The 11,971-nt window shown below is 33.6% G+C and overlaps 1 protein-coding gene across 1 annotated transcript; it reads left to right on the top strand.

The window, feature by feature from the left end:
• The first annotated feature begins 4,544 nt into the window (after nt 1-4,544).
• On the top strand, nt 4,545-6,413 carry LOC132295057 (transcription factor bHLH93-like). The gene is made up of 4 exons (XM_059793168.1): nt 4,545-5,127; nt 5,618-5,773; nt 5,877-6,047; nt 6,153-6,413. Exons 1-4 carry the CDS (start codon nt 4,576-4,578, stop codon nt 6,237-6,239), a joined length of 966 nt encoding a protein of 321 aa, XP_059649151.1. The 5' UTR covers nt 4,545-4,575; the 3' UTR covers nt 6,240-6,413.
• Nucleotides 6,414-11,971: the final 5,558 nt, after the last annotated feature.

The following is an 11,971-nucleotide window of genomic DNA, read 5'->3' as shown; positions in this document are numbered from 1 at the left end:
TTTGGGAAACAGGGTGGGGACGAATGCATGGGTAAAATTATAAATCCCTCCCCTTTTACCTCATTTTGGTTAATTTGTCGTCATATACTACTAACCGGGAAAGGAAATGTTATGACCAAACTACCCTTGTATATACATTTTTATTAGCTTAAATTAAAATTAGGGACTTTTACGTACAAGTGGGCTTATGGGTAAGTGTAACAGGTGGGGGCTTATGGGTAAGTGTAACAGGTGGGCGCTTACCCATTTACCCAAAAGTTCGAACTACCCATTTACCCAAAAGTTCGAACTATTAGGTAGTGCTGCATACCCACCCATTTCCCATCTGATTTCGATGTGGGACAAATGACCCTTGTTACATTCTCCCCCACCCAAACCGCAACGCCTTTGTTACGGTTCGGGCCACCCTGCCTACCTGGGATGCTCACCCGGACTCTTTCCGAGCGGGGCGCTTAGCGTGACACCGTATCAAGGATTGGGTCTGACTCTGATACCAACTATAACGGGTGGGCGCTTGCCCATTTACCCAAAAGCTCGAACTTTGGGTAGTGTTGTATACCCACCCATTTATACGCAATCACTTTCCCATCTGATTCCGATGTGGGACAAATGACCCTTGTTACAATAGGGATGGCAATGAGAGCGGTTTGGGGCAGGGAACACCATCCCCATCCCTATTCCCGTTTACAATAACTACCCCCATTCCAGCCCCAAAACTGTTTATTAAACGGGGCAGGGTAAGACGGGGCGAGATGGGTTTTGTAGAGTATTTTCGTAACTGTAATACTAATATAACAAAAGTAAATAATAAAACAAATTTTCAACTATTTTAGTATTTTTTTTTTTCTCTTATGTTGATAAAAACAAGATTTAACTTCTTAATTGAAACTCAAGATTAAAATTATTGTTGGAATATCAAAATAATACATAGAAGTTATCAAAGAAGAATAATACAAAAGAATATTTAGTGATTGAAATCATGGTTCACAGTCGCGGTCGGGGGGTAACGGATTCGGATAAAATTAATGTAAACTGCCTGATACGTGTCGCGTATCGAACTTGAAAAAGGGTCATGTATCGGACGATACGGCGAACCATGATTGGAATAGAATAAATTAGGATTTGTTTAATATATACATAATATTATTGAATATAAAATAAAGTATAAGGACAAAATTGTAATTTATCACTATAAACGGGGAAGGGCGGAGCGGGGCGGGATGACCTTTCTCCATTCTCGCTCCATAATCATATGTGTTTTCAATCTTAAGTCTCATCCCCGCCCCAAAAACCATTTAACCACCCCATAACCATTCTATACAGGGCAGGGCATTTTGCCATCCCTACTTATGGGTCCATATTCACTATATGATGGAGTCAAAGTCTCATAGTTTTTAAAAAATGAAGTTGACTCACTTGTCTAACCTTTTTAGACTCCTTTTTAATGTGTTGTTCTTACTTTTTTTGAATGATCTTTAGTCAAGGTAACTTTAAACAACTTTTCAATTCTGCAATCGCTGTCGATCCCGATATAGTAACTTAAAATTACAACTCAACAATGACTTATTTTGTTTCCGATAATTGCCACTTACAAAATAATATCTCACACTTTTGGCAAGGGAAAGCTTGTTCAAGCTATTGTAAGGGTTCTCTTTCTTTACCCATAAAAAAGAGAAGGTGTCTCTTTAATAAGAGGATTTGATAGAGCTCTCCACCCGTAAGAGTGAGAAATGGTTTCTTCTTGGCCATCAAAAGAAAGAAAAGTGAGATGGCTTCATTATAAGGTCGATTCTTCACCCGCAAGTAAAAACATGTAAAGGTTTGTTGTCCACCCATAAGGAGGTGCCGTAGTGGAATCCTTGAGAGGTTTTCTTAAGGCATGGATGTAGGCCGAGATTGCGTCGAATCATGTACATATGTGTCCCTTGGTTTGTATTTTCCCTACTCTTTAATATTTATTCTTTTTACATTTGATTGCATCTTTATTTGCTCAATCTTTATATATCAAATGTTTAGTTTATTTTGAGTAGAATGAGTTATATAAATCAATTAACTAGTATGTTAAGTTTAATTGATTATATGAGGAGGATGGGATGAATGCTTAGATTAAGTTGAGTGAGTGATTGATTTTAGCTTAGACTATATGTTATATATTGATTCCTATATAGCTAAAATCATGTTGCACACCAAGTGTTTGACAAAATGTATATTCAACACAACCTTCACATTTAGAGTTTATATGTACACCAAGTGTTTGATAAATTTGTTATAAACTCTATGATAATGTGTTTCATGACATTTACATCTTGAATATTATTCACATCAATATTGTGCAAATGCTAATTCTAAGTAGTTAGTTGATTTGAATACATTAAAGCTTAAAGGAATTTATTTATTTGAATCAATGATGATCACACTTAGTTGCATGACTAATTTGCATGATTTAATGTATAAAATAAATTGGTCGTTTGCTAAAGCAATCTACTCAAGTGTAGTAAGTTCATTGTTTTACATTCCGAATATTAAGTGATATCTACACTGCAACTCACTAGAAGAGCATTCATCACAATGAATCATATTTGGCTCTAAAGTAAAGAGACAAGTAAAATGAGCTTAGATCAAGACGCTAAACCGAAAAATTTCCATAGTTTGTCAATGACCCTATTCACTCCCCTTTAAGGTTAATATTTGGGTAACAAGTAGAGTATACCGACGTTAACAAAATAATTGATTTATCCTCATCGCTTAACTTGACATCAATATTAGACAAATCACAAATAATATTTGTTGAACTCGCTAAGATGTTCTTGTAGGCTTACCCCTCCTCTTTTCTCTTGAAGGAATACAACTCTTGCTTTAAAACTAACCGGTTTGTGAGATTCTTTCTCATATACAGATTCTCCAACTTCTTCCACATGTCCGCTGCTAAATCTTCTTTTATCACATCATACACAATATCATCCGCCAACGTTAATTGAATCGCACTCATTACTTTCAAGTTGATCTTCGCCCAATCTGCATCTTCCATCCTTTCTGGTTGCTTACTCAAAGTATCTACTAAACCATGCTGAATTAGTAAATCACGCATCCAAACTTGCCAAAGACTGAAGTTCTTTCTTCCATTAAACTTATTGACCACGTATTCTCTATCTGTATTAGTTACCACTATGGTTCTGATACCAGTTGTTAGGGTTTCACACACAATTGGCAAATATAACAGATAGAACACACACACAAGCAAAACGAGATTTACATGGTTTACCAAATTGCCTAGTCCACGGGTAAAGAACGACTAAAACTTTACTTCAAAACCTTGATTGCACACTCTTTTCCTTCTCGCATTCTTAACTCTCTTTTTCTCTTTACAATTTTCTCTCTCTAAATATCCTATCTCTATTTATAGAGTCTTTAAAACTCAATTTCTTGTTTGACAAATATTCCCTAACTTGCCTACAAGGAGTTTTTATATCGGTCTTCAACTCTAAAATAGAAAGTGCAACTTTTTCTCCCAATCTTCAGCCTTTTCCCCAAGTCTTCTGGCTTTGAAAACCAATTAGGATACTGTTTCTTGCAACTTCTAATAATTTACTGTCCAATTTAAACCGGTTCAACCTCATTTGAACCGGTTCAACTTTGGCAGTAGCCAAAATCAAGTATGTAAATCAGCAACTTCAATCTCCTAAATCATTCATGTAATCAACACGTGATCATACTATGTCTTCATGTGCTCTGATATAGTTCAACCTCGAATAAGGATCTCTTCATAACTTCATCTTAACTAAAAATTCCTCCATCTTAAATAAAACACCATGATAAAATTAAAAAACACTCTAACAACATCATAAAATAACGATATAATATAGATGCACTATTTTGTAGTACAACAACGAAATGCTACACCATAAAATAATAATGTAATGTGTTATTGCATAAGCAACGTAAAAACAAATAATGAAATAACACAAGATCGGATCCGAATTCTCGCAAACTTACCTGAAATTAGGGAGAAATACAATCATTCTTTTTAAGAAAATGATTGACAGATCAATTCTCAATCAAACACTCCAAGCCAAATATAAGGGCATTGGGAAAGGGACCAAACAAAGAATTACTATAAAAAACAGAGCTACTGTGTGTGTGACAGAGAGGCTGCTGCATTAGTCTCAGTCAACAAACAATACTCCTATATAAGGGTTCATAGAACATATAAAAAACCTGGCAGATCTATGATGCTAGCTCCATCCTTTTCGATTCAGACACGTCTGTGGGTCAAAGCTCTCAGGTTATTAGGTTTAAATATATATTGAAATTGAAAATCTCAGTATAAAAGACAAATTCAGAAAGAGGGAGAGAAGAAAAAGCAGATTCCATTTCATTTTTTTTACTCCAGATGCTATTATGCACTAATTAAAATCATAATTAATCCATACTAAAATGCATTTAATACCACTAAGAATTATCCTTTTTACATTTGTAAGCCTGCCTTCAACATAATGCAACTTTATGTTTTTAAGTCGCCTTCTTGGATTAGCATCCTTGGAGTTTCTTTACACACACAAAAACACACACACAGATATGGAGTCAAAACATGGCCTCTTAGAGGAGTTACTAGCTCCAAGAAGAGACAGTAGTTGGGCCAGTTTTTCAACTGGAGTGAATGACTTCTTCCCTAATGGATGGATCCGCGAATCTTTTGATGATAGCTCCATTTTGGGTGCATCAAATCCTCCATTTCCATGTCATTTCAATGAAGTCTGGCCTTTTGTTGATGGTCTTAGTAGTACTTTGCCGGAGATCCAATATTGTAACGATACACCTCCAATTCCGATTGGAGAAGAAAACCCATCAATGGTGGAGGATGATGGGGAGGTTGGTCTTCTTATCAATGATCAATATCTCCAAAGTTTGGAAGATGTAAGTAAGAATTACTCTCAAGTTGACACAGAAACAACTATAGATAATACAGCACTCAACAAGGACTTCTGTCATGGAGAGAAAAAGAGCAGAAGTAAGAAGAAGGCAGAAGTAGGGCAACCCTCGAAGAATCTAATGGCAGAAAGAAGGCGAAGGAAGCGGCTGAATGACCGCCTTTGGATGCTTAGATCAGTTGTCCCTAAGATAAGCAAGGTGATGCATGACTTTAATAATTGAATTCTATGTTAGTATACTCAAATGTAGAAATTATGATGGGTGCTTCAATTTATGTTCATCTTATGATCATGTAGATCGGTGTCACAGTGTCACTTGCAACCCTCAGCGGTTGGATTCAGAGATTGATGGGCATTCTTTCCGTCCAACGGCCTGAGTTAGGGCACCCGAGATACCTAAAACAGTTTTCTATTTTCAGAATGCTAAAAAAATAAAGGCTGTACAAAAATTCTGCATGCTTTAGACCTTATTTGGTTTGTAACTTTGAGAATAATTTTTTGTTCTCGATCTATTTTCAGAGAACTGTTTCTGTTCATTGATGTTGCATTAATTAATAATGGATCACTCATATGCTTTATATATAGCTATAGTTTGTCTCTTCATGTCTACTTAATTAGCCATAATACTTGTTTTACACAATACTTATTTTGTATTTTAATTTTAGAAGAATTCATGAATGAATGAGCAGATGGATAGGACATCTATAGTTGGGGACACCATAGACTATGTGAAAGAGCTCTTGCATAAAATCAATAAGTTGCGGGAAGAGGATAAGGAAGCTGCAGGTACAGGAACGATGAACTTCAAGGGCAACTTCAAGGAGTTCAAGCCAGAACAAATACTAGTGAGGAATTCCCCCAAGTTATATGCTTACAATTCCTCATCAACTATAATTAAAAAAATGGGTTTCTAAAATTGGATTTTTTTGCCACAATTAATATTCTCAGTTTGATGCTGAAAGGATGAGCAGCACTGATAACCGGATTGAGATTCGCTGTGCAGCAAAACCAGGATTGTTGGTTTCGACAATCAACACACTAGAAGCACTGGGACTTGACATTCAACAGTCTGCTATAAGCTGTTTCAGTGATTTCTCAATGCAAGCTTCTTGTTCAGAGGTATATATATGTAGGCTTTGTGAAAATTGATTTACTTAATATATTATATGATATGTGCTTTGTATAAAAATCTGATGTTCCCTTCTATTCATATAATGATGTTAGGTCACAGGGGAGAGAACAATAATAGGTTCTGAATGCATAAAGCAAGCATTACTCAGAAATGCAGGCTATGGAGGGAGGTGTCTGTAGAAGAAATCTGTACTTTTTATTTTGTTTTTTTTGTTTTTTAATGTATTCAGAAAGTCTAAAGAGATGGTACTCTATATATGTCTGCTCTTCACTAAATATTGCAAGTGATAAGTTATAATAATGCATGGGTCAATTATTGAGATAAAGAGATATATATATATATATATATATAGGTTTAAGTGAAAAAAAAAAAAAAAAACACTTATGGTATGGATATAGTCCATATACTATCTGTATGGTAGAAAACACTTCTAACTTACAAATTTATGCAAGGAACCATTAGTTCAGAAAGACTAAAATACCCTTATTTGAAAATAATAAAATAATAATAAAACACAAGAGGATGTAAAATGACCATTTCACTCACTAAGACACAGCACTTGTATATCCTTTTTCAATTCCCATATTATTCTTACGCCCAACTGTTATCTGTCTCTTGCTATGAGCCACTGTTGTCAAGCACCAATTTGATGAAGAAGACGAACTATTATTGTCTCTTTCTATGAGCCACTGTTGTGTTGCACCAATTTGATGAAGGAGACGAACTATTATTTGAACTGTATATAAAGTTAAAAAAGAGATTAAATGATAAAACAAAAATAAGGAAAAGTAGTGTATATCATGATACTGATGGTCAATAAATTATGATGAATTGAAACTGAAATTGAAATTGACTAAAATTGAAATTCAAATCATACGTTATTGCATCCTCCATGGAATCATGATTACATTCCATTTAAAATCAAACAAAATTTCCACTTTAGTTTTCTCTAATATCACAATTATTTGAAGTATTATTTGAATACTTTCTCATAAAATTTAAACAAAAACCAACCTATGGTTCTAAGTAAATGTTATATGTTTAATATTCATGAAAGCTTGTGCATTCAAGTAATGTGATTTTTTACAAGCAAGAAACATATGCAATCATACAACTTACTCACATGAGATTAAGTCCTTTTTGAGCCTTTTGTCAAAAATAAAACTTGCCTTAAAAAGGGAAAAGAAAAAACGAAGGAAGAAACAAAAATTTGGGTAACTTTGGTATGAAGCACCTAAATAATCAATTTTGGCATGAAGCTCTAAGCCATCATGCATAGGACTTTAGCACAACTTGAACTCGAGCCTGTTCCCATGTCAGTTTGGCGAACTTGATGGACTAGGATTTTGTGTTGGTATCTACTATTTTAACATTAGGAAAAAATTGATAGAAAGATTGAGACTTTGGGATGTTAAACTTATTTTTGAAAATAAATAAATAAAACAGGTGATATAGTGTACATAATGTACATTATACATAATATGACTTTGAGAAGGAGGAGGTGTAGTGTAGGGTAGGGAGGGGTTTTATGCACATAATGTGAGAAGGGCAACATGGGGAGGAAAAAGGGCAAAAACAGGTTTTAAAATTTGTTTTTTGCCAAAAAGTGGTGGGGGTATTTGCACCTTCTTAAAAAATAGGGACTAACATGCATCTTTTTTTTAAAATAGGAGTTGATAACAAAACCTATAATGTGGGGGAGTTTTCCTGCATTTAACCCATATATAAATAGCTATTGAAGGAGAATTTAATTATAATATTTATTTGGGAAGCAATTTTTTTTTTGTACCTAGCCGTGAAAAGTAATGTTTTTGGAATATTTATGGAGAAATTAGCAGCTGATTATTGATGTCAAATATATATACTAGTTGTAGGTAAATTACACTGATTTCTTGGGCAAATTACACAAAGGTAAATTGTTCAACTAGACCCTTATTTTTTATTTTTTTCAGATAGACCTATTGACCAAAGTATATAAAACAATAATTTTCCCATTTTATGAACAATTATGTGATAGATTACATTAACCTCCCCCTCGGGCTTGAAACAATTACACTGGGTTACAAGGGTCACGTGAAATTTCAAATTAATAAATATTTGTAATATAATATATTTATTATAATATAACAGCGAAATCTCAAAAAAGGTCAAATTGACCCTGAGTTGTAACCACATACAATCATGGACACATGAATACCACAACTTTCAAGTAGAATAAAAGGCCAACAGATATCTCCAACTCTGCAATTAATATTCAAAATATCTGGTTGCTTGTAAAAAATTTTCTAGAAATTCAAATATCTAGTTGCTTAGTATAAATAATTTCTGGAACTTAAATTTGCTCAGAATCTGTCATATTGATCAGAAGACAGTTGATATATGGAACAACCCCTATTTCCCTGGTACTAAAACATTGATTGCAGGCCAAGCATGTGATAGCTGCAACCTGAAACATTGCAAGTCTTGGATTCTAGTTGACAAAAGGTGACTAGAAAGAGCAAAACTTAATCTTTCAAAACCGCAAATCTAGCGGCCGCTTGGCTGGACATTTGTTAGCCAAAATATATATATATATATATATATATATATATATATATACATGGGTAACTTTGTAGCCTATTGAGTTGCTACCGTTATACATGCTAGTCTCTCTCTCTCTCTCTCTCTCCGAAAAAAAAATAAATAAATAAAAATAAAAATAAAAAATAAAAAATGAGCATATTTGAAAATTATCCAATCTATTGTTTCTCCATGTCTAATAATCAAATCTATTCTGGATTACTGATTATTCCTTAACTGGAGTTTCAGAACATTAAAGGACCAATGTGCTTAATTTAAGATATTCTGGTAATTTTATAGTTAAGACATTGCATCCGGCAATTACCATAAAACACATTTTCAAGGGGTGGGAAAATTAGACTTGAATAATCAAATCTAAACAAAATTGCTAAGTGACCATTACAAAAATATGAATAGTTACAATATTTAGAACTCACAGAAGTATAATTATGTAGATGTAATTTTGATATTATGTACATCATGAATTTTAATTATGTCCGAATTTGCGAATAAAGTATATTTTGTTGACGATATTTTTTAACTATGACATTTTGTTGCAAAATACCAACATACTTAGGGATGGCAATTTTTTTCGACCCGGCGGGTTTCTGTCCCGCCCCGCCCCTAATGGGGCTAATTTGGTAGCCCATTAAATGGGTTTGGAGCGGTTATGGTTAAATAATTGGAAACCCGAAACGGTTTTGTGGTGGGAACAAATTTAGTTATGAATCCGCTCCTACCTTGCCTAGATTATATATGTACCTTTTAAAAAAATTATATAATATATATTTAATATTTGTAAGACCCTTATTTTTTTGTTGGAAGTATTCACATAATATATTAGCATTCATTATTTAGCAATTTAAAAGTTGAGCCAACTTATTTATCACCCTAATTTCAGCACACTGGGCTAATTTTTTTTTTTTTCACTACATAATAAAAATGGCATAACCCACCCTACAATTAAATGGAGTACACGGTCGGAGACCATTATGTCATTTCTTATTGAATTATAATTAATTCATTTTCTTATTAAAAAAATTCATACTAATTTGATGACATACTCCCCAATAGATTTGTGCAAATTTCCCTTTAATTTTTAATATTAATCATTTAAATAAAAATCTGAAATAGAATATTTTAAAACAATTGAAGTAATTTCTTAATTTTTCATGAATATATTACATGAAAAAAGGTGTTTTTTATTTTAAGTAAATATTAATTTTTCATAAATATATTGTTTGAAAAAGAAGGGAATTATTTACGGTGAAAAAGTTGAAAATGAGTATAATAAGTTTTATTATAAATAGTAATGTTTTTATAATAAGTTAACCATTTTAGAAAATGATAGTTACAACTTTATTTTTTTCCCACTTTTATGATAAATTGATATTAATAATAAAATTAAAGTAAATGGTATAATTAATATTTAGATAAGAGAAATGATAATAAAAATAAGGGTAAAATGCAAGGAAAAAAAAAAAAAAAGGCATTACGTTAGAGGAAAAAGCGACATTCTTGTCAAAAGCAAGAAGGGAGTGCAAAAGATTATTGATGTATATTATGCTCTAGGTCTTAAATACAATCTTTTGAGTGTTTGACAGATTCTACAAAAGGTAAATGATGTACGCTTCAACAATGATGTTTGTGTGGTCAAAGACAAAAACGTTGGGTTGATTACAATGGTACAAATGACACAAAAGAGAATGTTTCCATTGAAACTTATGTATGAGAAGATGGTCAGTTTTAGTGCCGTGATGAATGAAGAATCGTGGCTATGACATTATAGATATGGATACGTGAGTTTCAACTCATTATCCCACGTGTCAAAAGAACACGGTGAAAGGTTTGCCAAGAATCAATAGAGAAGATGGAGTTTGTGAAGCCTACATTTTGGGAAAGCATTGTCGAGAGCCTTTTCCCATTAGAAAGGCGTGGAGAGCTTCAATGCCACTTGAGTTGGTACATACAGATTTGTGTGGACCAATGCAAACCATATTAATGGGAGGTAATCGTTAATTTATGACATTTATAAATGATTATAGTAGGAAAACATGGATTTATTTGCTAAAAGAAAAGAGTGAAACATTTGAAAGATTTAAAGCATTCAAAGCCCTTGTCGAAAATGAAAGTGGCTACAAGATCAAAACCATACGATCTGATCAAGATGGTGAGTATATCAGTTATAAGAAGTTTTTGATCATGCATGGTATTCGACATCAAAAAACTGTTCGAGGGACTCCACAACAAAATGGATCAAGTTGCCGAAAGGAAAAACAGAACCATCATGGAGTTGGCTCGAAGTATGTTGACAACAAAGGGGATGCCAAAATTTTTTTGGGGTGAAGCAGTATCATATGTGGTATATTTACTAAATCGAGCTACAACAAAAGTTGTTCAAGGAATGACTCCTTATGAAGCTTTGAGCGGTTTAAAGCCAAGTGTTAACCATCTAAGAATTTTTGGCAGTATTGCTTACTCCCATATTCCAGATGAGAAGAGAGGTAAATTGGATGATAAATCTGAAAAGTGTGTTTTTGTTAGCTATAGTGAAAGCTCGAAGGCATATAGGCTATGCAATCCTACCTCAAAGAAGATAATAAACAGCCGAGATGAGAAGTTCAACGAAAAAGAAGCATGAAAATGGAAAAATACCACTCAAGAAAAGAATTCAATTATTGTGGATTTGGAAAGTAGAGAAGAAAATCAAGATGTTTAGCATGTTGAAAACATACCAGATTCTCCAAGCTCGAGTTTATCATCATCAAGTGGTGAAGAATCGCCTCTTCTAAAAACAAGAAGCATCCAGCAAATTTATGAAGCAACAAGAAGAATTGATGGAAATGACATGATAAATTTTGTGATGTTTACTAATGCAATAAATTTTGAAGAAGCCGCAAAAGATAAGAAATGGAAGAAAGCTTTGGACCAAAAAATTACCAACAGGCCTGTGGCCTAGCGATACAAGGCTCCTACTTCCCAAAGGGAGGTCAGGGGTTCGAACCTCAGTGGAGACAGTATGTGTGAGTCCCAACTAGGAAAAAAAGAAAAGAAAAGAAATTGATGCAATAAAAAAGAACAAGATATAGAATTGACCAAGCTTCCAAAAGACAAGAAACCAAATGGTGTAAAATGGGTTTACAAAACAAAGCTAAATGAGAAGGGAGAAGTAGACAAGTACAAGGCAAGACTTATTGTGAAAGGCTACAAACAAAAGCATCGCATTGATTATGAAGAAATTTTTGCTCCGGTGACTCGATTAGAGACAATTCAATTAATTTTTGCAATGGCAACTTAAAAAGGATGGAAAATACATGAAATGGCTATATTAAATAAGAAGTTTATGTTGAGC

Source organism: Cornus florida, unplaced genomic scaffold, assembly GCF_030987335.1.
Source record: "Cornus florida cultivar Cherokee Brave unplaced genomic scaffold, ASM3098733v1 CherokeeBrave_3.0.0_Hap2_Chr01, whole genome shotgun sequence".
Taxonomy (NCBI): Eukaryota; Viridiplantae; Streptophyta; class Magnoliopsida; order Cornales; family Cornaceae; genus Cornus; species Cornus florida.
The sequence above is the reverse complement of the archived record's forward strand: the minus strand, read 5'-3'. Positions and strand labels throughout refer to the sequence as shown.